At 53.2% G+C, this 25074-nt stretch overlaps 1 protein-coding gene across 1 annotated transcript in view; it reads right to left on the reverse strand.

Moving 5' to 3' along the window:
• JPH3 (junctophilin 3) overlaps positions 1-25074 on the reverse strand; it is a 104808-nt gene that overhangs the window by 50860 nt on the left and 28874 nt on the right. The window contains exon 3 of the mRNA XM_014536789.1: positions 24480-25074. Within this exon, the coding sequence (XP_014392275.1) occupies positions 24480-25074 (595 nt within the window). The remainder of the gene's footprint in view (positions 1-24479) is intronic.

A 25074-nucleotide genomic window follows, 5' to 3' on the forward strand; every position in this document is an offset into this window, starting at 1 on the left:
GTCAGAAGAAACGCTCCCACACCGCAGTCACCACCAGGGCCCTGGAACCCTCCCCCTGGCGTGGGGAGCACTGGAGGCTCTAAGCTGGGAGCCGGTGAGAGCTGCCCTTTGGGAGCCTGATTCTGGCTGCAGGAGGAGAGTGGGTGGGGACAGAGGGAAGAGAAGCAGGAAGGCTGCTGCCCGCTGCAGGCAGGACGAGGATGGGACCCTGTGGGGGAGGAAGGACCTGGGGGCCACGCTGGAGGTGGAGTCCCAGGGACCCAGCAGGGCTTGGTCAGGGATTAGCAGGGGCTGCAGGAGGCAGGGGTCCAGGAGATGTCCGGCTCTCAGCTGCCCCGTTGGGTGGGTGGTGGTGCCTTCTCCTCAGATGGGAAACCTAGATTTAATAGAAGCCGGTACAAAATGCCATCCCCACTAGGATAGTCACTATAAAAAAAAAAGGTGGAGAAATAGAACCCTGGTGCACTGTCGGGGGGAATGTAAAGTGATACAGTCGCTGTGGAACACAGGCTAGCAAGTCTTCAAGAAATTGAACCTGGAACCATATGACCCAGCCACCCCACCTCTGGGTGCCCGCCCACAAGAACTGAGCCTCCAAGAGAGAAGTGTCCAACCATGTGTGGAGCAGCGTTGTTCACAGTAATGAAACCTGGGAGCGACCCCGGTCTCCATCACCAGGTGAACAGACAGACAAGCTGTGTTCACACTCACCATGGAGTAACACTCAGCCTTAAGAAGGGAGGGGTTCTGGCACAGGCTACGCATGGAGAGGCCTGAGGACATGATGCTGAGTGAGATGAGCCAGTCACAAAAGACAAATACTGTATGACTGCACCGAGAGGAGTCACGTTCATGGACAGAACGAGAACAGCAGTTGCTAGGGGCTGGGAGAGGAGGGAATGGCACTGTATGACTGCACTCACTGAGGCCCGAGAGGAGTCACGTTCATGGACAGAACGCGAACAGCAGTTGCTAGGGGCTGGGAGAGGAGGGAATGGAGAATTTGTTCAATGGGGACAGTTTCTGTTTGGGAAGATGAAAGTTTTGAAGGTGGATGGTGGTGATGTACAACATTATGAATGCATTTAATACTACTGAACTATACACTTAGAAATTGCTAGATGATACAATTTATATTATATGCCTTTTATCCTAACTTTAAAAACTGTAACCAAAAATGCCATGGCCACCCAGGGCCAAGGAGGGTGAGCAGCGTGCTCTAGAGAAGTTCAGCTCAGGCCCCTCCGCAGGGACAGCGAGGCGCTGAGCCCCATGCGGCTCTCGGTGACCCCCTTCTGTGTGCCCCCAACAGGCACTGACCCAGGCCTGGCCTCAGAACCCTTCTCAACCCAGAGCCCGAGGCAGACGACCCATCAGAGACGTTGGCAGTCATTCCCCTCAAACTCCTCCACATCCAGACTAAACCAGAACCAGGCCTTGGCTGTGGTGTCCCCGCCCATCACCTCGGCCAGCGCCAGTGATAACCAATAACTGAGGTCCCAGGGACTGTGGAGCCCTGGGTCATCACGCCCAGTTCAGACACTTCACGTAATCGCTCACACCTCCTGCTGGGTGAATAACTAAGAGGGGGCCTCAGTCAGAAAGGGGAGGGACCGCGCCTGCGGGGGTGGGGGTGGGGGGCAGACAGCAGTGCTCCCGCAGGAAGCCCAGACTGCACGCCACCGCCCATGATTGTGGTGACGCTCAGACCCTCATATAACCCCGCACCAGGCCCCAAGCAGGCAGCCTGGAGAAGGGAGATTGTCAGGAAGTGCGGCTGGCTTGTCCGGCTGCTCCACGGTGGGAGCATGGCCCTGCACCCCACCTCCCGGCCTGCCCATGCCCACACATGGGGCATCTGGAAGCCCCTCTTTTCCTTCACTGTCTTCCCTTGACAGTTGTCCCCTAGGTCTGTGTCAGATGCACAGGTAGAGAGAGAGGGTTGGGGAGAGGGGGGACAGAGAGACAAAGACAGAGATATAAACAGAGGTAGAGACAAAGAGAGCTGGAGTCAGAGACAGAGACAGACACAGAGAGGGCATCCGGTCCTAAAGCTCCTGAGTGTCCCCGGAAGACAGAGCACAGAGTTCTCCGCCTGGATGCGCTGCGTCTGGGCTTCAAACCCTGCCTGGCTGCTGCGTGCCTGTGGCCTCAGGAAGTAACTTTCACTCCTAGTTCTCTTTTCCTCTTCTTACAAGGACACCAGCTGCACAGAGTCAGGGCCCACCTCACGACCTCACTCAATTACCTCCCAAATGCCCCATCTCCGAAGAGTGACTCTGAGGATCAGGGCTTAACCTTTGAACTGGGGGTCACCATTCAGCTCATAGCAAGTGGTGCATTCGGAAGGAGGTCAGACCCCAAATCACAGTGGCTTACGGCCTAATACCTGCTGCCACATGGATGAACCGAGGACGCGATGCTGGGGAAAGCAGCAGACACCGAAGGACAGACACGGGGTGACTGCATTCCTAGGAAAGGTCAGAAGACGAAAAGCAGAGGCTCCCAGGGGTGGGTGGGACTCACTCTCAGTGAGTACAGGTCTCTGTTGGGGGTGGGCTATCGAGCAGTGACCCCACCCTTGGCAGCCCCACTCCGGACAACTTTGCAGAGGCTGGACGGGAGGTGGTCAAGGTCCCCCCTCGTGGGGGCAGAGGTGGAGGGGCAGGCGGCATTCCTGGGTGTGCACTTGGTGGCAGGTGTGTGTGCACGTCCCGCACCTCCCTTAACCCAGGTCCTCCTTTGAGGCTGGAAGTGCGGGCCTGGGACAGCCACACTGTCCTCTGTGCGGGGCTGGGACACTGCTGCTGTGCGAATCGGCCAGTAAATATTTTGAATGTCACCCCTGGGGACAGTGTGATTCTTAGGGAAAACAGGACATGGAAGTTAAAACTGAGAAAGAATTCCTGTTCTGTGGACAGGGAAACTGAGGCTTGAGGAGAAACAGCTCCGTCAGGTGGCTGAGCTGGGTGGGGTCGGGGTGGGGGGGCATGTGGCCGTCTCCTCATGACCAGCATGTGGCCACGCTCCTAGGAAGCTCACTGCTCTGGCGGGAGGTGGAGGGCAGGAGGGGCTGAGAAAGCCCTCAGGGACTGTAACAATCAGCATTGGTATTTTCACCTTGAGAGTCTGGGAACCAGCAACAAACTCACTAACCAATAATTTAACCTAACCGCCAGGAGGGGGCTCTCCAGTTGGGCTCTGAGTCCTGTGCAGCACACATAGATCCAGTTCCGAGAGGTTACGGAGCCGTGAGCACCCGGGCCTAGGTGACTCCACCCCCTCAGTGTATGGAATCGAAGGAGCTTCAAGGAGAAAGCAGAGCAGAGCTTCGAGGAGGCGAGGCTGCGACAGTCCCCAGCCCTTTCCAGCCCCACAGAGTCACACAGCCCTTGGCTAAGATACGCTGGGTCACACCCTTTGGGTATTTGGCAACAAAGGGAGGCTCAACTGTGGGACAATATTTTCCCAGAACCAAATGGGGGTGGGGTTGGGGGTGGGGAAGGAGGGGCTTTATCAGGAGTCCTGGTCGGCAGGTGACCCGCCAGGTGACCAGTGCACGTGTGTGTGGTCACCCTAGGCCTGGGTGCTCACAGCTCGGTGAACTCTCGGAACTGGATCTACGTGTGCGGGACGGGACTCAGAGCCCAGCTGGAGAGCCCCCTCCTGGCGGTTAAATTATTGGTTAGTGAGTTTGTTGCTGGTTCCCAGAATCTCAAGGTGAAAATGCCAATGCTGATTGTTACAATCCCTGAGGGCTTCCTGGTGGCAGGGACATGCTGAGCATTCCACGGGCAACCTCCCCTTCCATTCCCAGCTGCCCCAGGAGTGAGGTCTGTCATCCTGCCTGATGTACAGAAGGGGAAACCGAGGCCCAGAGCAGTGAAGGCTGGTCTGACCCTACAGCCCACACCGCTTACTACTCAGACGTGATCATCTGTATCAGAAAGATGCCCTCTGCTCCTCTCGCTCCTACACCTGCAGGGCACTGAGAAGGAAACTGTCCTGACTTCAGGGAGCTCACAGAGTCCCAACAAATAAATAAAAACTCCTGCACCACAAATAGATGCCAACACAGAGGGGAAAGGAAGTGCTCTGAGATCACAAAAGGGGATCAACTGACTCCCTCTTGGGTTGGGGGTGAGCTCAGAGAGGTGGGTTTAAACTGGGTCTTGAAGGATGCATAGGAGCTCATTGACTAAGCTGAAGGAAGCCATTCCAAGCAGAGGGAACAGCGTGTGCAAAGAGTAAGGCTGCCCAGGGGTGGCAGTGCCGGACTGTGGCCAGGAGTGGTGGCAAGAAAACAAGGAAGCTGGTCATCTATCTGGGAATCTGGCCTTTATCTCAGAGGATTTGAAGCACTGGAACAGAGAGATCAGATTCCTGCTCTTACAGCTGCTGATCGGCCCGGCCCGTCTGTCCACTGCAGAGATGACTGGACATAAGCACTGAAGACGGGCAGCCGTGAGCTCTCCCAGAGGAGGGCGCTGTGGAGCGCAGGTCCCCAGGCCCTATTTCTGCTCTCCCTTCTCTGCACCAGGGGAGATCTCCAGGGAGCTGGATCCCAGGCCCCTGAGATTGGCCACCTCAGTTGGTTCCACCCTTACTAGCATCCTGGCCAGTCCTTCAGGATCTCCAGGAGGCCAGTCTGACAACCAAGCCTGGAGTACAGTAAGTGCCTCCATGGGGTTGGACCCAGATGGCCAGATCTCCTCTTTGCTCCCACAATCCCCTTCTTCCCAAAGTGCCACCAGCCAGCTCCTCCCCTTTGAGAAGAGCAGGCCTGCAGATCTCACCTCAAAGCTTCATCAGGGGGTGGCGCCAGCAGTCACAGCCTCAAGGTCCAGGAAAAGGATGGGGTGCCAGCTCAAGGGGGCTTGTGGCTGAAGCTCTGAGCCCTCCCTGGGGACCTCCAGGGCCCCTTCCTGTGCTGAGGATAGGGGAGGAGACCAGGACACATGGCCCTGCTGCAGGGACCCCACCCTGCAACACCACTACGCTCTAAGCTGTCAGCCCAGCACGTCTTGGCAGCACCGGGGGCCCAGTGTTGTCCCAGGCACAGGGAAAGCAAAGGGGCTTGGGAAAATGACAGGTATTAAGCCACAGGGCCAAAATTCATACATCTAAATATTCATCAATATATACTTTTAGTCTTTTCTCTTTTTTTGCAAAGATAGCCTCACCTTACACATGCACTTTCACATGCGAGGGAAAACATAACAGTGGCTCTGGGTGGTCGGACCTGGAGGCTGCATTTTTACCAGACTCTTTAATAAAAAGAGGAAGAAAATAGTAACATTAAAAACAGGCTGAGGCAGAGACAAATGGGGCCCAAAGGCCATCCTGAAAGAATAGTGAGGAAAGGCCCCTCCCCTAGCTGGGGGCTGGAAGGGAAGAGGAGTCTTATTTCAGAGTCTCAGAGTACAGGGGTCCCACTCACCAGCATGCCACATCTCCCTTACCCACCAGCTGCCACTCTGGGTTACTGCATGGCACTCTTGCCAGGGAAATCTTGCTTTGCTGACCTGCAGGGTTGGGTGGGCCTAGCTCCCATACAAACAGCACAGAGGGACCAGGAGCCATACTTGCCTGGAGACGAGCCAGCACAGGGAGGGGCCTTCACTCTCTGGTCTCTGGGGGACCAGCCAGCAGCCTGGAGAGAGCCCATCAGCCTCCCCAAGGGCTGGGAGCAGGAAGCCCCCACACCTGCTGCCGCAGGACAGACTTTAGCAGTCAGTGTATCAGTCAGGCTGGGCTAACAGCTGTAACAAATAGGCCCAATGATGGACAATGGCTCCGATGAAACAGACATTTATTTCTTGTTCATGTAAAGTCAAATCCAGGTTTTCCTGAAACAAGAACCACACACTGACCACAACTGACTGCTGGCCTCACAAAGAGGCCTCTTGGGCCCAATGCCTTCAGAGTTACTCAGCACATCTAGGAAATGTTCTTGCAGAAACAAACAAGCAAACACCAAATCTGGTCAAGCCTCTTGGTCTAACTACCACCTTTAGGAAATCCACGGAGGAACATATTACATGCCCCAAAGCACTCAGCAAAACCCAGACTGGACAATTCTGTAAGACAAACAAACTGGTTGTCTCAACTAAAAATTGCAAGGAAAAAAGGCAGGGAGGGAACCTCGAGCTTAAAAGAGATCTAAGAGACCCATCAACCAATGACAACATATGGATCTTATGTTAACCCTGTTTAAACAAATAATTAAACATGAGGCAGCCAGCAGAATGAGAAGCCTGGCAGGATTTTTAATGATATTAGGTATTGCATTATTTTTTAGGTGAGATGATATCTAAGTCATGGTTTTATTTCTAAATTATTTTTTTAAATACATTTTTATTGCTTTCAGATAGGAAGGGAGAGGGGGACAGAGAGATAGAAACATCAATGATGAGAATGATTGATTGGCTGCCTCCTGCACGCCCCCTACTGGGGATTGAGCCTGGTTCATAGGTCGATTCTCAGCCACTGAGCCACGCCGACTGGGCTATTTCTAAATTATTTTTTACCTGTATCAATGGAATGGTATGATGCCTGAAATGTGCTTCAAAAGTAACCGTGGGGGAGGGTAAAAAAAAAAAAAAGATGAGTCATGAGCTCCTAATGGTTCAAGTCAGGTGAGTGGCCCATGGCGTTCATTATTAGACTGCTCTCTCCACTTTTGCATATGTTTGAAAATTTCCATAATACAGAGTAAAAATAAAGTTAAATAAAAGTAAATGGCACGCCCATGTTCACAGCAGCATTATTCACAACAGCCAAAAGGTGTAAGTAAACCGAGTGTTTGTCGATGGATGAATGGATGAACAAACTGCTGTATCTCCAGACAATGATTTTTCTAAAGTTAAAAAGGAATGAAGCAGCCCTGGCCGGTGTGGCTCAGTTGGTTGGGCATCATCCCGTGCACCAAAAGATTGCAGGTTCAATTCCGTCAGGGCACATGCCTGGGTTTCGGGCTCAATCCCCCGTAGGGGGCATGCCAGAGGCAGCTGATGGATGTCTCACCTTCACATAGATGTTTCTATCGCTCTCTCTCCCTCTGCCTTCCATTCTCTCTAAAAATCAATGAAAAAAAACTTTATAAAACAAGGAATAAAGCACTGACACTTGCCATACCATGGACGAACCTTGAGGACAATATGCTAAGTGAGATAAGTCAGTCACAAAAGTCAAATACTGTATGATTCCGCTCATCGGAGTTTCCTAGCACAGTCAAATTCACAGAGGGCTGCCAGGGGCTGGTGAGGGAAGGCAGAGTTAGTGTTCAATTAAAAAACTTTATAAAACAAGGAATAAAGCACTGACACTTGCCATACCATGGACGAACCTTGAGGACAATATGCTAAGTGAGATAAGTCAGTCACAAAAGTCAAATACTGTATGATTCCGCTCATCGGAGTTTCCTAGCACAGTCAAATTCACAGAGGGCTGCCAGGGGCTGGTGAGGGAAGGCAGAGTTAGTGTTCAATGGGAACAGAGTTTCAGTTTGGGAAACAGAAGTTCTGTGGACGGATGGTGGTGATGGTTGCACAACGTTGTGAATGTGTTTAATACCACTGAACGGTACACTTAAAAATAGTTAAAAATAGTTAAGATGGTGAAGTTTATGTTATGTGTATTTTACCACAATTAAAAAAAACAATGTTCCTCATTGGCTGTGGCTCTCCTCCAGGAGGTGGCGACGGACCCAGGTGTCTTTGATACTTGACACTGGCTTCCAAGGCACCACGTGTGTTTGGTGAAGCCGAGAACCCAGAGGGGAAGGTGATTTCACTCTCATGGAGCACAGGGCCACCTCAACCACGGGGAGGCCAGAGACGCCATCCAGCTGTGCGCCAGGGGACTGGACTGGTGGGCCGAGAGCCAGCCCTGCACAGTCATGCTGGGCCCAGCAACCAGGGGGAGCAGAGGAAACGGAGCCTTGTTTTGCTTGAAGTTTTCTTGTTGCCCCGAATACGTTCCTACTCAAGGCCATTTTCAAAACAGAAAGTGATGCATCTGCCGGAGGCAGCAGGGAGTGATGGATGTGGGCCTGGTCCCTGTGAAGATGTGATACTCCCCGTGTATTTTACCACAATTAAAAAAAACTGAATGTTCCTCATTGGCTGTGGCTCTCCTCCAGGTGGCGACTCAGGACCCAGGTGTCTTTGATACTCGACACTGGCTTTCAAGGTGCCACGTGTGTTTGGTGAAGCCGAGAACCCATATGGGAAGGTGATTTCACTCTCATGGAGCACAGGGCCACCTCAACATGGGGAGGCCAGAGACGCCATCCAGCTGTGCGCCGGGGGGAAGGGGAATGGACTGGTGGGCCGAGAGCCAGCCCTGCACAGTCATGCTGGGCCCAGCAACCAGAGGGAGCAGAGGAAACAGAGCCTTGTTTTGCTTGAAGTTTTCTTGTTGCCCGAATACATTCCTACTCAAGGCCATTTTCGAAACAGAAAGTGATGCATCTGCCGGAGGCAGCAGGGAGCGGTGGGTGTGGGCCTGGTCCCTGTGAAGATGTGATACTCCCCGTGCGGCTCCAGCGACACGGTTAAGAGCACAGAGCAACAACAGCGAAGGGCATGACAGGAACAGGCGCCGTGTCTGGGCGCTGCGTCGTTTCCCGGGGCCACTGCTACAAACTGGCACGCAATGGGTGGGTCAGAACAAGAGAACTTCAGCCCGCACAGACTGGAGGCCAGGAGTCTGGAACCCAGGTGTGGGCAGGGCCACACTCCCTCCTGAGGCTCTAGAGGAGGGTCCTTCCTGCCTCCTCCAGTGCCTGGGGGTTCCAGGTGCCCCTTGGTTTGTGGCCACAACCCTCCCATCTGCCTCTCCACGTGTCTCTGAGCCCCCACGTGGCCTTCTTATGAGGAAACTGTCACTGGGTCAGGGTCCGCCCTACTCCAGTCTGACCTCATCTTAACAAACTAAATCTGCAAAGACCCTACTTCCAGACAGGCCACACCTGAGGTTCTCGGTGGATATGAATTTAGGGGGCACTGTTCAGCCCCAGCCAGGCCCATGGTAAGTACTGTGATCTCACCAGCCCCAAGAGGGGGTGTTCTTATGGGCCACTGCTACAAACTGGCACGCAATGGTGGGTCAGAACAAGAGAACTTCAGCCCGCACAGACTGGAGGCCAGGAGTCTGGAACCCAGGTGTGGGCAGGGCCACACTCCCTCCTGAGGCTCTAGAGGAGGGTCCTTCCTGCCTCCTCCAGTGCCTGGGGGTTCCAGGTGCCCCTTGGTTTGTGGCCACAACCCTCCCATCTGCCTCTCCACGTGTCTCTGAGCCCCCACGTGGCCTTCTTATGAGGACACCTGTCACTGGGTTAGGGTCCGCCCTACTCCAGTCTGACCTCATCTTAACAAACTAAATCTGCAAAGACCCTACTTCCAGACAAGCCACACCTGAGGTTCTGGGTGGATATGAATTTGGGGGGCACTGTTCAGCCCCAGCCAGGCCCCATGGTAAGTACTGTGCTCTCACCAGCTCCAAGAGGGGGTGTTCTTATCCATTTACCATGGGGCGGGGGGAGGGAATGAGGCCGGAGTAGCAGAACTGGGACTCTAACACCTACAGTCCTGTTCCCCCCATCCAGGGGCTCGGGAAGAGGGAGTGGAGCCCAGAGAGGATGAGGTGAGATGGGAGAGAGACAGACATCCTCTTGCCTCCCTGACACTCTTGACCTCCCAGGTGCCTCGGTGGCATCCCAAGGTCCAGGAAGGGCTCAGGGTCCAAGCAGCTTCAGTCTCTCTTGCTCGAGGCACTCACATCAGGGAGGCTCTTTTAACTCCTCTAACGAGAGCTCACCGGGACCTTCGGGCAGGAGGGATGTCTGGTCGTCAGTGTAGAGCAAATGCAGGTGACAGGGAAGAAGACACAAATATTTATTAAAAACCCAAGTTGTGGCCCTAGCTGGTTTGGCTCAGTGGATAGAGTGTCGGCCTGCGGACTGAAAGGTCCCGGGTTCGATTCCGGTCAAAGGCATGTACATCAGTTGCAGGCTCCTCCTCAGCCCGGGCCCTGGTCAGGGCGAATGCAGGAGGCAACCAATCGATGTGTTTCTCTCACATCAATATTTCTCTCTGTCTTTCCCTCTCTCTTCTACTCTCTCTAAAAATCAATAGAAAAATATCTTCAGGTGAGGATTAAAAAAAAAAAAAAGCCCTAGCAGGTTTGGCTCAGTGGATAGAGTAGTGACAGCCAGACTGAAGGGTCCTCGGTTTGATTCCAATTGGGCATATGCCCGGGTTGTGGACTCAATCCCCAGTAGGGGGTGTGCAGGAGGCAGCCGATTAATGATTCTCTCTCATCATTGATGTTTCTATCTCTGTCCCTCTCCCTTCCTCTCTGAAATAAAATAAATAAATATATTAAAACACACACACACACACAAAACCCCAAGTTGTGAACAGTTCTCCAAACAGTTCTCCAAAGAAGTTGCATGTGGCCAATAAGCACACACACACACAAAATCCCAAGTTGTGAACAGTTCTCCAAAGAAGTTGCATGTGGCCAATAAGCACATGCATGCGCACGCGCGCGTGCACACACACACACACACAGACACACACACAATGCTCAACATCACTTGCTATTGGGGAAATGAAAATCAAAACCACAAGGAGATGCCACTGCACAACCACTAGTATGGCTAGATTCAAAAGTCAGACGACTGGCTGGGTGGCTCAGTTGGTTGGAGTGTTGTCCGGTACACCATAAAGGTTGTGGGTTCAATTCCCAGTCAGGGCACATACCCAGGTTGCGCGTTCAATCCCAGGTCTGGGTATGTAGGGGAGGCAACTGATTGATGCTTCTCTCTCACATCAATGTTTCTCCAGTCTGGGTATGTAGGGGAGCAACTGATTGATGCTTCTCTCTCACATCAATGTTTCTCTCTTTCCTCTCTCTCTAAAATCAATTTTTAAAAAATCTTTATTGATTTCAGAGAGGAAGGGAGAAGGAGAGAGAGACAGAAACATAAATGATGAGAGAGAATCATTGATCAGCTGCCTCCTGCACACCCCCTACTGGGGATGGAGCCTGCAACCCAGGCATGGTTCCTGACTGGGAATTGAGCATCGACCTCTTGGTTCATAAGTCAAAGCTCAACCACTGAGCCACACCAGCAAGGCTCTAAAATCAATTAATAAAACATATCCTCATGTAAGGATTAAAAAAAAGTCAGACAACAACAAGTGTTGGTGAGAATGTGAAGAGACTGGAACCCACCCTCACTGTTGATAGGAACACAAAATAGGGTGGCCGATGAAGAAAACAGTGTGGCAGTACCTCAAAAAGTAGCAATTCCACTCCTAGGTTTATAGCCAAGAGAACGGAAAACATATCCACACAAAAATGTGTACACAAATGTTCATAGAAGGATTATTCATAATAGACAAAAGTGGAAACAACTAGAATGTCCATCAGTGGGTGACTGGATAAAGAAAAGGTGTTCTATCCATTCCATGGAATATAACTCAGCCGTAAAAAGAGATGAAGCTCTGACACATGCCACAACATGGGTAAACCTTGAAAACGTAACACAGCCAGCCGCAAATGAGCACATATTGTGTGATCCCACTTATATGAAATGTCTAGCATAGGCAATTCACAGAGGATGTAGGTTTGTAGTTGCAGGGGCCTGGCGGGAGGGTGATGAGGAGTGACTGCTAATGGGTAACAGGTTTCTTTAGGAGATAAAATGTTCTGAAAGTAGATAGTGGTGATGGTTGCACAACTCTGTGAATATACTAAAAACCACTGAATTTAACTACCAAGCAAAATAGAGACAAACTCATAGATTGAGAGCAGGCAGACAGCTCTGGTGGATTTGGGTGGGTGGGGTATAGGGAGAGAGGAGACTGGTAAGGGGTTGGGGGAGGTGGAAGAGGGCACAGAGGAGATGAATGGTGATGGAAAAAATAAAATAAATTAGAAAAAAAAATAATAAATTGCACACTTTAAAAGGGTGATTTTTACGGTATGTGAATTCATCTCAATAAAAACAAAGCAATGGAGGCACTTCTATTGTTTCTCATAGACGTACATCAATGAATCCCTACACGGCTCCCTTCTGAGGCTTGTTCGCCCAGCAGCCCCATTAGGGACTGACCCTCCCCGACTCTGTGTCCTAATTGGGTGTCAGTCAGGGTGTCTGCCTCTGATCACCCCTCACATTTGTGGTGGGTACATGCCCCAGCTGGTCAATCAGAAAATCCCATCCCTCGTGGGCAGTGAGTGGGCAGGTGACTCCAGCGGAGCCCACAGCCTTTCCAGGTCAGTGCTATCCAGGTGCTGGGAGGAATCGGGCTTCCCTTGCCTCCAGGATCGAGAGCTGTAAGTGTTCTGTGAGAACAAACCTGCTGGTCTTTCCTACCACATACGCAGACAACCTGCTGGCGAATGAAATTAACACAGGGAGGAAAGCAGAACCGAGAGAGGAAGAGGAGGACAGAGCCCTGGCATGATCTGAACCCTGACCCAGCGGGGATGAAAGCCAATACGACGCCTTTCCGTTTGATTCTGCTGCTTGCAACTGAGTCCTGATTAATAGAGACAAATCACATTTTACACAGACACAGGTTTGGAGAAAACCTCAAGTGGTCAGAACCACCTCTGGTTATACATTTAGGGGTTCTGTTTTACAAAATACACAGATCTTCCAAACAATGGAAACCAAGCTCAGCAAGGGGCTTCCGCAGTGAGAAGTTCCCATTTCCCATCTTGTTCCTTTCAGACCTGCCTGTTTCTCCCTCCTGCCTCCAAGCTGGTAGGGCTGAACCATAACTCTAATGCTACAATGGTGTGACTTCTCTGGGCACGAGGCAGCTGGCAGAGGGTGAGCTGGGATGAGTGACCCACTGCCTGGCAGAGCCCATTAATGGGTCTTGGAGGCAAAGGGCCACCGAGGGCAAAGTCTGGGGTGATGGTGGTGAAGGGGACCTGACGACAGACAAAGCCTGGACCTCACCCTGGAGGAGTGGCTGGGGCATTGTGAGAACAGTGACATCTGTAAGCAGTGGTGGGTTCTTTCAGTAACTGAGATAAGGCCCCTTCCATCTCGCCAAACCATCTGTAAAGTCCATCACATACATCCCTGCCAGTGTAGGTCCTTTTTCATGGGAAATTCATGCTCAGCAAAAAGCCAGGGAACGCTGGAGCAATGCCCACAAGGCCCTGTAAAGTCCATCACATACATCCCTGCCAGGGTAGGTCCTTTTTCATGGGAAATTCATGCTCACAAAAAGCCAGGGAACGCTGGAGCAATGCCCACAAGGCTGGAGGCCCCGTGCATGAGCACTCGAGAACCTGAGAACCAAATTAATTGGGGGGTAAGGGTGTGGGGCTTGAGCTAAATCTGGGCTGTCCAGGTGAGTAGGGAGTTCTGATCCAAGCTCTCTGGAGGGCAGGCTTGATTCCAGAGGCAGGAGCTGTGCTTTACAGAGTTGAGATGAAGAAACAGGAAGAAAGGCATTTGCAACCACCAGAACAGCCTGGCTGTGGGGCTGCGTGCCCGACAGTGGGCTTGAATGGACCCCCAAATTTACATCCACCAGGAACCTCAGAGTGTGACCTCATTAGGAATAAAATCTTTGCAGAGACAATTAAGATAAGGTCATACTAGATGAGGGTGGGCCCTAAATCCAATGATGCGTTCTTATAAGAGGAGACACAGAGACACAGAGAGGAGGAGGCCACGTGAAAATACAGGTAGAGAGGGAAGTGATGTGGCCACCAGCCAAGGAATGCCTGCAGCCACCAAGAGATTGAAGAGGCAGGAAGGATCCCTTCCTAAAGCTTCGAGAGGGAGCAGCTCTGCCAACACCTTGATTTTGGACCTCTGGCCTCCAGGACTGCGAGAGAATAAATGTCTGTTGCTTTAGGCCCCCCAGTTTATGGCATTTTGCTATGGCAGCCCCAGGACACTCACACAGAGATGATCAGCACTGTCTCAAAAAGGAACAATGGTCCAGTGTAGCTGGAGCTCATGGTGTGTGGGGACGAGCACAGTGAAGACACTCCTTTCTTCCTTCAAGAACTACCCACTGAACCAGTAAGCTGTATCAGTAAGCTATTTCCACAACAGTGCTGTGTAACAATCCCCCCAACAAAAGTAAGTGGCTTAAAATAATCATTTATTTTTTGCTCATGCATCTGAGTCATCCCAAGGGCCCCTCATGCTCAGGGACGGCAGGGGTGGGAGTAGGGTTGAGTGTGTGGGGGGGGGGTAATGGGTGCTCCCAAAGCATGTTGTCCTGACATTGGCAGAAGCACAAGAGGGGCCAGCATACAAGAATACAAAGCCTCCCAGGGCCTCAGCGTGGGATTGGCACATCATCACTGACATCCCATCCCACTGACCAAATCAAGGTTCGAGTCGGGGGCTGAAAAGTCACAGGGCAAAGGGCGTGGGCCCAGCATGGGGAAGAGGAATCAGGACCAAGGGTGAAATCTACCACAGCACCTTCAGGCTCCCAGCTGGACTGAAATTAACTTAAATGGAATCAAGCAAACTTCCCAGATCTGACCAGTGTGGACATGGCTGTCCCAGGCACTGAGGGCGCCGTTTCACTCAGGTGGGGAAACTGAGGCCTGGTGACTGCCAAGGAGTCGAAGGCAGGAAAGTCCTTTCCACGCCTGTCTCCCTGCCTGTCTAACATGTCACGGGAAAATCAACCAGGTGTCCTAGCTTTCCTTGAGATATCGTTACTCTTCACAACAACCCCGTTGGACACACACTATCTTCAACCCATTTTACAGAGTTGAAAACGAAGGCCCAGGGAGTTTATGCACCTGGCCTAAGGCCAGAGAGGCAAGAACAGGAGAACCACTTACCATTTCTCTCAAGGATGGAGAAGAAATGGGCTCCGGCTGCAACAGGATGGTTTGGGGTTAGACTTACAGGAAAAATTCCCACAGTCACCACGTCTGGGGACATATCCAGGGCCTTCCTCCAGGGCCTTGTAAACAGCAACAGCTTCTCTTGGGAAGAAGGGAGCTCAGGGAAGGACAGATTAAAGGCTCCACAGCCCCTGGGCCTAGTCTGGGCCCAGGACCCCTGGCCCGGGATTGTCCTGGACACAGCCAGCACAGGGCTGGCTCCCTGTTGCCTCACGTCACCCAAGGTGCTTCCAAGTGCCAAGTGGGAAAGCTGCCTGTGGGTGAGTCAGAGGCTCTGTGCATTCTGTCTAACAAGTGGCAGAGTGAAGTGCCAGATCCTCATTGCATCTGACAGCCCGCATCCCCGACCCCGTGCTCAAGGGTGAGACACAGTGGGGCGAGGACCAGAGATGGTGGAGGTGGAGGCAGGAGCCGGCTCCTCAAGTCCCAAGCCCCCGACACCTGCCAGCCCCGGAGAAGCACCATAGAGATGCTAGACACAGGCCCAAGGTCAAGAGTTCCTGGATCTCTGGGAAGGAACCCAAGGTTTGTGGGCACACCCAGCCCTGGGGCAGCAGCTTCTCACCCCCAGCCGAGCCCTCGGCTGGCCCTGCATCTGGTCATTTCCCAGGATCTTGCACCCACCTAGTCTCTCCTTCTCCGTTTTTTGCCTGTTTGTTTTTTATGTCCAGAGGGCAGAGTTGGAACAGATGGCTGTCACCCGTGTGACATGTGGCTGGCCCTCCCCCTGAGGCAGGAAGCTGCATGTACCCTGCACAGAGGGCCCAATTCCACAGGATCTGGAGGCGCGGCTGCAAAGCAGGCTACCGGGTGGGGCAGGAAAGGGGTGGGCATGCCCATTCTAGGTGGGACGGCAGGGGAACACGGTGGTGGCATGCCCTATCTTCAGCCAGAACGGGAGTGCATGGATTTCCTATGGAGCTGTTGCAAGTCTCCACACGCTTAGCAGCTTCAAATAATACACACTGCTCATCTTACAGTTCAGGAGGTCAGAGGGCCAACTGAGTCTACTGGGGCTGAGATCAAGGTGTTGGCAGGGTTGTTTCCTTCTGGAAGCTCCAGGGGAGAATCTGTTTCTTCACGTTTCTCAGCTGCTAGAGGCCGCCTGCATTCTTAGCTTGTGGCCACATCACTCCAACCTCTACTTCCGTCATTCCAGCTCCTTCCTCCTCTGGCCCTTCTGTCTTCCTCTAATAAGAACCCTGTGATTACACTGACCCGCCCCTCCTCAGATAATCTTGTATAATCCCCTCATCTCAAAATCTTAATTTAGCCCTAACTGGTTTGGCTCAGTGGATAGAGCGTCAGCCTTCGGACTCAAGGGTCCCAGGTTGATTCCGGTCAAGGTTGTGTACCTTGGTTGCGGGCACATCCCCAGTAGGGAGTGTGCAGGAGGCAGCTGATCGATGTTTCTCTCTCATTGATGTTTCTAACTCTCTATCCCTCTCCCTTCCTCTCTGTAAAAAATCAATAAAATATATTTTTTAAAAATCTTAATTTAATCACTCTGCAAAGTCCCTTTTGCCATGGACGGGGACAGCCACAGATTCCAGGACGTAGGGCATGGACCTCTTTGGGGGCTATTATCAGCCCACCTCAGGGAGAAACCCCTCGGGGGCACAGCCATTGTCAAGGCCACCCACCACCTCCTGCAGGCCTCCATCCCAGCCAACGTAAACTGGTGCGGCCTTCTCCCCAAGCAATGTGGCAGCATCTCCCACAGACTTTAAACACACCCACCTCTCAGCCAGCAGTGCCTGCTCTGGGAGATCATGGTGCAAACATACCCACGCCAGCAGCAAGGTGGGTGGACGAGGAGAGTCTCTGCTGCTGTATTTGAAAGACTGAAAGATCGGACGCATCCAAAGCACTGATAAATAGAGTAAGGGTTGGACCAACAGGGGGCATTCCGTAGCCATTAGAGAAACATACAAGTCTAGATATGCTGATATGGAAAGATGTCCTTGATGTGAGAAGAAAAGCAAAACAAATTATAAAGCAACACGGACAGTGCAATTCCATTACATACAAGAAATCATGTAGGTATGACATACCTATCTGCATATATGTTGAAAAGACTGTAATTTCCTATGTCAACATAAGAAATATTCAAACCTGTAGAGAAATTTTGTGAGTTTATTTGAGCCAAACTGTCAACAATTGCCGGGAAGCAAAATATCAATGGACTGATATAATGCTCCGGAGAATGACAGTTTTGCATCTTATTTTATACATTACAATCAAAGGAGAAGGTGTAAGTTGGTTACATGAAATCCACTGGAGATAGATTGGGGAGGCAGGAGAAAGCAAAGTGGGGAAACCTTTGGGATTGGATAATAAGTAAAATGATAGACACATTTCTTTTATATAGGCGGTGCGGGATAGTTAATCATCAACGATTAACTCAATAACAATGAGGGGATTTGTGGTCTCTGCAGAGCAGTGCCTATTCTTTGAGGGGTCTGGAAAAAGGAAAATTACTTTGAGATTCCAATGATATGTTATTTAGATGCAAAAAGGCAATATCTTTGAGGGGTCTGGAAAAAAGGAAAATTACTTTGACATTCCAATGATATGTTATTTAGATGCAAAAAGGCAATAGATAGGCTCAGTTAAGGCAAAGATTGATCTTTGTTAGGGGAAATACCAGCCTAGGAAATGACTATCTGCCATGACTTGCTTTTAGTTAAAAACTTTTCATTTCAGACCATCCTTTGTGGTTACTTTAGGTCTCTGAGTTTGCAAGGCTGCCACGCAGGCCTCCCCTGAGTTTGTCAGGTCAGCATGTGGCCCCTTTCATCCACACCTGTAAGGAGATGAGCAGGTCCTGCTGGGACACAGTTACTTCATCCCAATCTGTTTGGTTGTTTTAAGATTTTACAAGAAGACCCTCCCTGAGCAGGGCACACCTGAGGCGTCTACACCAAATCTTCCCCATTCCAGCAGCAACGCTATATTCAGAGAACATTCCAAAGGAGTCAGCCAACACCCCCATATTTACAACTGGGGGGTCCCTGAATTTAGCCCAGGTCTGAAGGGGCTGAGAGACGGAGCAGGGCAGAAGGCAGTCCTCAGGTCTAGTCCTGGCTCTGAGGCCCGGCACTGCCCTCTAATACAGGGGCGTAGCTCTAGGTCGTAACACCCACTGAGCCCACTTTCCTGGTCAGAGGTGGTCCCCATCCTTCAGAGGGCCTGCCTGCCTAGCGTGAGGGTTCTGAGTGCAACGATCAATTAGCCATGTCTGCCATGGTTGCAGGAGGGAGGAATGGCTGCCAACATGCCAAGAATTTGTCATTTCCCATCTAAATGCCTATCAAGGTCCCTCCCGGCTCCACCTGCCTGCGATTCTGCTCACTCAGCAAAGCATCACAAGACAAGGCGTCAGCTGACAGCCGGCACGCGGGCCTGTTGCTACAGCCCTGTCAACTGCCATGGCGACCTCAATGCACAGGAGCAGGTGTCCTCATCCGGCCAACCAGCTCCGGGAAGGCTCCCGCCTCCACCAGGACAGACAGATGCCCTCTCCGCCCCGGGCCTCTCAGCCCAGCCCTTCCTCCTGCCCACACACCCATGTTCATCCGCGCTGCTCCCAGGGGAACAAGAGCTCCTCGAAAAGCACAGCCGTCCCTGTCCGCCTCCTCCTCACCCCCAAGCACAGCAAACGGTCACTCCCAGGAAGCAGAGCTGGCTCCAAGCTCTAGGCTGCGGGTTGAGCGCCAGAGGGAAGCCAGGCCAAGAAGTGGGGGGCAGAGATGCAGAGGGTTTGGAGCATCATCCTGCCCAGTGTGTTCTGGAGATCTGGCTCCCACCACTCCAGCCACACAACCCAAAGAGCAAGTTCAGGAGCCAACCTGGTCCCCTGCAGGGATCTCTGGGGGGGAAGGAGGAGTGTTGCACACAGTGAGTTCTCATCCTCACCTTCATGGACACCCCCATGCCTGGGTGCTGTGCTACACACACACACACACAACACACACACACCCACACACACCATCTGGTGTGGTCCCCACCACACGGGACCCCTCTGCGGAGTCGGTGACCCGCCACGGCCACAGAGCAAGCCGATGAATCAGACTTGGACCACCTCTGTGGGATGTCGGGGCCCAGGCACCGCGACACTCACCTAAACCTCAGGAACACACAGTTCTCTCTCCCATGAACTTTGCCAGAAGATGCTGCCTTGTGGACCCAGGAGGGTCCACCTCGCACCCTCGAGAATCTGTGGGCACTAAGGGGCAAGCGGGATCCCAGGGTCCCCGTGGAAATGAGTGATCACTCAGCAGTGGCAACCCCTGCTCCCTATGAGCTTGACCCAGTCATCCCGTGCCCTAAGGTGGCCACGGCCACTGCCATACCTCCGGGTCCCCAGAACCAAAGGAAGTAGCCTTTGTCCTTGACAATGAAAGTGGGGCCAAAGCAGTTATACATTCATTCATTCCAAACTATTACACAGACGCTATGCTGTTGAGCCACACACGGTCCCAGGCTCCAGTGACTCAACGGTGAATCCCTGGCCTGGGGAGTTCATGTTCTAATAGAATGGAGTCAGTACGTGATAAGAAACACCCCCTTCTCTCAGCTCTTTACCACTTTGTAAAACCCTCCGACATCTCTTGTAACACAGTAACGTTTGAGATAAATCACAGAGGAGGCAGAGAGAGGGGTCCCAGCAAAAGGAACACCACCAGGTTCCCATGTAACTCTCCCGGGGTCTGTAGGGTTCAGGAGGTCAGGGTTTCACAGCAGCCAGAACCCTCCCTGCCCGGCTCGGGGCAGATATAGCTAGCCGATCCCAGCACTCTCTCCCTCGGCACTGGGTGCAGTGTCAGACACCTGCTCAAGCATGAACCATCAACCCAGGACACTGCTGAATGTCCTGGGGCCACCACACAGAGGTAGGAAGGAGAGAGGCAAACAGGCCACAGTCTGCCCTGACTGGCCCCCAGCTTGACTCTGAACAGCACCTTCATCTACTTTATACCTTGGGGAGCTGTAAGGGTTTGCATGACAAAGGGCTCTGCGACTAAAAGGTCAAGTGTGACCACCTCTGCACTAGGGGTTCTCTATGCCTCTTTCATCTCTAGTTTAGATTTTGATTCCCAACCAGACCACAGGCTATACCAGGACCTCTGCTGAGCAACAGGTGATGGCCATTAGGTTTCATCTTCCAGGCCAGCAGCTAGGAGCACTGTGATTGACTAGTTATGTCTGCCATGGGCGAGGCAAAGGGTGAGAAGCAGCAGGTGCAAAGGTGACATATCTGCTATTTAGGCAGAAGATACAGTGGGGCCTTGACTTACGAGTGTCCCGACTAACGAGTTTTTTGAGATACCAGCTGTCCCTCGGCCGATTTTTTGCATTGAGTTGATAGAGTAATTTGAGTTAACGAGCTCCTTAACGAGCTCCTTAACAAGCTCGGTCTCGGAAACAAATTAAACTCGTAAGTCAAGGCCCCACTGTACTTCATAAAAGTGTCCTGAGTGTATGAAGGCAAGAGAGGTCTTTATCTGTGGTCCATCCGAATACAGGCGGCTTACAGCAGTTAGTTGAGAGTGCCCCTGAGTTTCCCACTTGGCTGTGTGGCAGGGAAGAATGGAGTACAACACAGCCCGTCTGTGATGGGGGTTCACAATTTGGGGAAGAGGACCCTACAGGAGGAAGTCACAGGTGAAGGACGGCGGCACCTTCTGCTCTGATCTCAACTCATCCAGATCAACCCGCCTGGCTCTCCTGCCCCTCACCCTCGCCTCACACTGAAGACCCTGTCAGGGCACCCTCACCTTCTGCCTCTGTCGCAGGCAGGTCTGTGGGCGTCTCCTCTCCGCTGTGGCCTCCTGTGAGAGAGGAGAGCCATGGTTCTCGGGGCAGCAACCTGGGGGCTCCTCAGGAATGCAGGTTCTTAGGCACCCACCTGCCGAATCAGAAACTCTGGAGGTAGGGCCCAGCCATTTGCATCTTACACACCTTCCGAGGGTGCTGAGCTCACCTGAGAATCACCTAGAGACGTGAAGGGCTCTGCAGCCCGGGAGCTCAGCATCTCGGGGCGGCCAGCATGTGTCTGAGCACCACAGGCAGTTCCAGCACACAAGGGGCAGGGGCGGCGAGGGCCTGGGAACCTGCTGCAGACCCTGTCCCGGGAGGAAGCCCAGCTCCCCCTTAGCTGTGCGGCCAGTCCCCGGCCCTTAGCCACTGTGGGCCTCTCTGAAATGCAGAGAATGGGACCACCTCTCAGAACTCAAACTCGGCGAGACCCCCATCTAACAAGGAAGCCTGTGTCCCCCTCCTAGCAGCAGCTGCCCCCGGCGCTCTGAGGAGGACACACCAACCCGTGTCTCTCTGATTCAGCTCAGTAATCCACGCCCAGCCGGCCATAGCTCCCTTGTTGCCTGGCGGTCTCTTTCTTTGGCTGTGACAGTGACCAGAGTCCACCCGGGGCCAGCCACTCCGCAGCCCCCTGGGGCCGCAGTGCCACTTTCACCCTCCACTGGAGGGTGGGCCTTAGGGCCTGGGGGGCACTGACCCAGCCGTCCACCTGCTGCTTTGTTCTCGAGGACGCAGCCTCTGTTCCCTCCTTTTATCCAAATCTAAGCCCATTGAGAAAATGCAGGACAAGAAGCTCCACCCACAGCCTGGAACGAGGCTCAGTCTCATGCCCGTCGTGGTAACCAAGGACCCTGCCACTTCCGGCCTCCAAGGAGCAACCCTGGGCACCAGGAGCCAGCACGACAAAGTCACACGCGTGGATGTGCAGACATGCCCACTTCCCTGCAAGGCCGGGAGTTGGAGAGGGGAGGGCCTGGCATGGCTCAGGAGAGGGTCGGGGGGGTCAGAGGAGCACACCAAGCCCCACACAAGCTGAGGGCTGTGTGCGTTGCTCCTCCTGTCCTTCGACGGGAAATCGTGCAGAGAGGGCTAGCCTCTTCCCCAGGTAACTCAGCAGCGATGGCCCAGGCTGGACACTGCTTTGATGGCTCCAGACACCACCTGAGGTTTGCCCCCCTCTCAGACAGGTTTTAAATGCCAGTCTCTGCAACTTTGTTCCCATGATCTGGGAGACCCACTTAGGAGGAGATGGAGGGGACAAGGGGGCTGCATCCCCCCCCCCCCCGAGTGGTGTGAGTGTGTTATGAGTGTGTGTGTGCGTTTGTGTGGGGTGTGTAAATCTGTGTGTACAGAGTGGGACACTTCAGTCAGCCAGGCTGGTTCCCAGAATGGGGTAGGGCTCCAAAGCCCCAAATGTAGCAGATACATGCAACCAGGAACCCACTTTACTCTTCCCCAACCACCTGCCCAGGCACTAGTCACACCTTGACCAGACTTAATCCTCTCCCTTCCCTCGCCCAGTCCTCCCCACACCAAGTAACACACCCGCAGAGGCCTCCCCAGGCAACGTGGGAGCACCAAGGCTGGCGGCCAATGCCCCACGGTCCTGAGCTGCCCCAACTTCTTTGTACCCCCCCTGCCCTCCTGGCCCCGTGCCCTGGCCCTCTCCTGGATCCTGCTGCTCATCGATCAGCCCTCATGAAACCCACACTCGTCCCTCCCCGGGGGAGCGGGCGGCCCCAGCCCAGGACGAAGCTGTCCTCACTTCAGTTCCCAGGGCTTCGCGGCAGGCAGGCAGCATTACTCCTATTTCACAGACGAGGAAACTAAGGCTCAGAAACACTGAAACCTGCCCGGGTGGAGCTCCCTGGGTGCTGGCTCTGAGCTCTGCCCACACCACCACCTCGTTTCCTTAATGGCTCCAGCACCCCCCATTTCTGGGGGATTTGTCAGAAAGCTCCTCAGTCCTAAGACGTTTGCCTGGTCATCAGACTCTAAAATTAAACCAGTTCCGTGTCCACTGAATGCTGCGCTTCTGCCTCCCAGGCCCTTGGCCGCGAACTAACCTGCAGCCAGACGGGAGCGGTCACGAGCACCCCAAATCTTTGACGATGCTGGGGCCTGCCCTGCAACTGCTTCTTGTCCATTGAGGTCAACAAAACATAATACAAAAGATAAACACCGAAAGGAAAGAAATAGGGCAAAATGCCAACAAGAGTGTCTAGTGACATAGCAGACCAGACCTGATGTCGTTTTTCTCCTTTTCCATTCTATTTTCCAATTTTCCTATATGGGGCAAGTATTACCCTTACAATGGAAAAAATAACAACTGAACCTAATCTGATCCTAAAATACCAGGTGAGTCGTCATAAATGCGGCTCCTATTTATTTCTGCTGCCTGAACATGTCTGGGGGAGTAGAGGGGTGCGCAGAGCAATTCTGGCCTCGGTGTTCAGGGAGCAATGCCATTTTCCTTTCGGCTTCTTGGAATGGATTTCATTTCCCTCTGAAGCCTCAGATGCTGTGAGTGGCAGATATTCTGCCAACCACATTTTGTTCTTCCACTGTGGATCAAAGGTCACTGAAAACCACAACCAAATGAGCTAAAATTTTAATTAAGTGACGAGGTTGGGAAGGTCTGAGCATCCTGAGCCAGGAACTTTCCTGGAGTAACTCTAGGCTGTCCCTGGCTGGGAATACAGAATCATCCAGAAAGACGCCGCTCCGAGAAGCCTCCTGTCTGGACACCCTGAGGGACTGAAAGCAGTCCCCAGGCCCTTGTCCCAACGCCCAGGACTCTCAGGGCACCCGAGGGCCCTGCATTGACCCAGGAAAACAAATAGATGGTGAAAGCTCCTGGCTAACTCCGTCAGGGATTGTTCCTTTAGAAGCCAGGAGTGTGGCAACCTGGGGCCTTGGGTTTCAACAGGGCAGCTTCCTTCAACCTGCGGCAGGCACCTGCCATGTTCCTGCTGCCCACAGCCTCCCACAGCCTCACCGGGACCACACCTGGGCTTACACGCTTACCTCTGCAGCTCCCAAGGAGACCCTCCCTGGGCACCCACTCTTCCAGCACTGAAGCCCCCACCCCTGCACTAATACCAAAGACACCTCAAAATCCAACATGGTGCCCAGCCACATCAACTCCAGACCTGCTGCTTAGGGTCCAGCAGCCCTGACGACCCCAAACTCAAAGTCCTGAACCCCATTCAGAACAGCTGCTGGCCCGCAGCACCAAGTCTCGCCTGGCGCCTACAGCCGATCTGTCCAGTTGGTGCTGTCTCCCAGGGCCCAGGGACAATCTGGGCTGGAGGCCAGATGGCCAGGGCAGCTTTCACCCTCCTCCCACGTCCCAGCAATGCTGGGCACTCCAAACCCAGCTGGGAACGCGGCCACGGTGGCATTGCACCTTTCTCTTAGCCGGCACCATCCTATGCATCTTACCAGCAGAATGGCCCACCTTCTTTATCCATCAACATTTTACATTAAACACCAGCATATAAAATAGACAAAAGAGATACTGCTCTATTTAAGGAGGGGCAATATGATCAAGAACCTCTCAGATCAACCATTTCCTTGCCTCACCTCTGAGAACCTCTGAGGAACCCCAGGGTTCCCAGGGGCATAGTTTGAGAAACGCCAGTGTAGGCTTCTAACCTACACAGCATGATTGCTCAGACCAGGCCCAGCTGGCAACTCAGAACCACCCTGCTGCCCATGCCACCCCCTCACCCTCCTACCTGGAGGCTGCAATCTCCGCCTTCTGCTTGGCAATGGTGGCAGCCCGCTCAGCCGCTTCCACAGCCCGGTCCACCTTCTCCCGGATCTTGCTGGCACGCAGCGGGATGAGGTTCTTGCGCTTGCCGCTCACGAGGATGTTCTGCTTGTACTTGCCCTCCTCTTTGGTGCCGTCGGGGAAGGTCATGCAGCCGTAGCCGTGCCGCCGGTTGCTGGCCCACTCGCCCTCGTACTTGAGCCCGTCAGAGCGCTGGCTCACGCCGAAGCCTGCCCGCTTGTCATTCTTCCATTCGCCCACGTAGGTCTCGGTGGTGGTGGCGTCGATGTCGTCCTCGATGACGGACAGCTCGGCCTCGCCCTCGCCCAGGCTGATGGTGGAGTGGATGTCGCTGGCCGTGGAGCTGACGGTGCTCATGCCCGCCTCGCTGCGGAACGAGCTCTGCTTGCTGCGCTGGCTGGCCAGGCTGCTCTTGGACTCGGACTTGCGCAGCTTCAGCCCGCTCAGCAGCGAGCGCCGGAACAGCCCCTTCTTCTTGCTCTTGAGGATCTCAGAGTCGCTGTGGGCCACGAGCACGAAGCCCCCTCGGGACACGGCCG

Source organism: Myotis brandtii, unplaced genomic scaffold (assembly GCF_000412655.1).
Source record: "Myotis brandtii unplaced genomic scaffold, ASM41265v1 scaffold165, whole genome shotgun sequence".
NCBI lineage: Eukaryota > Metazoa > Chordata > Mammalia > Chiroptera > Vespertilionidae > Myotis > Myotis brandtii.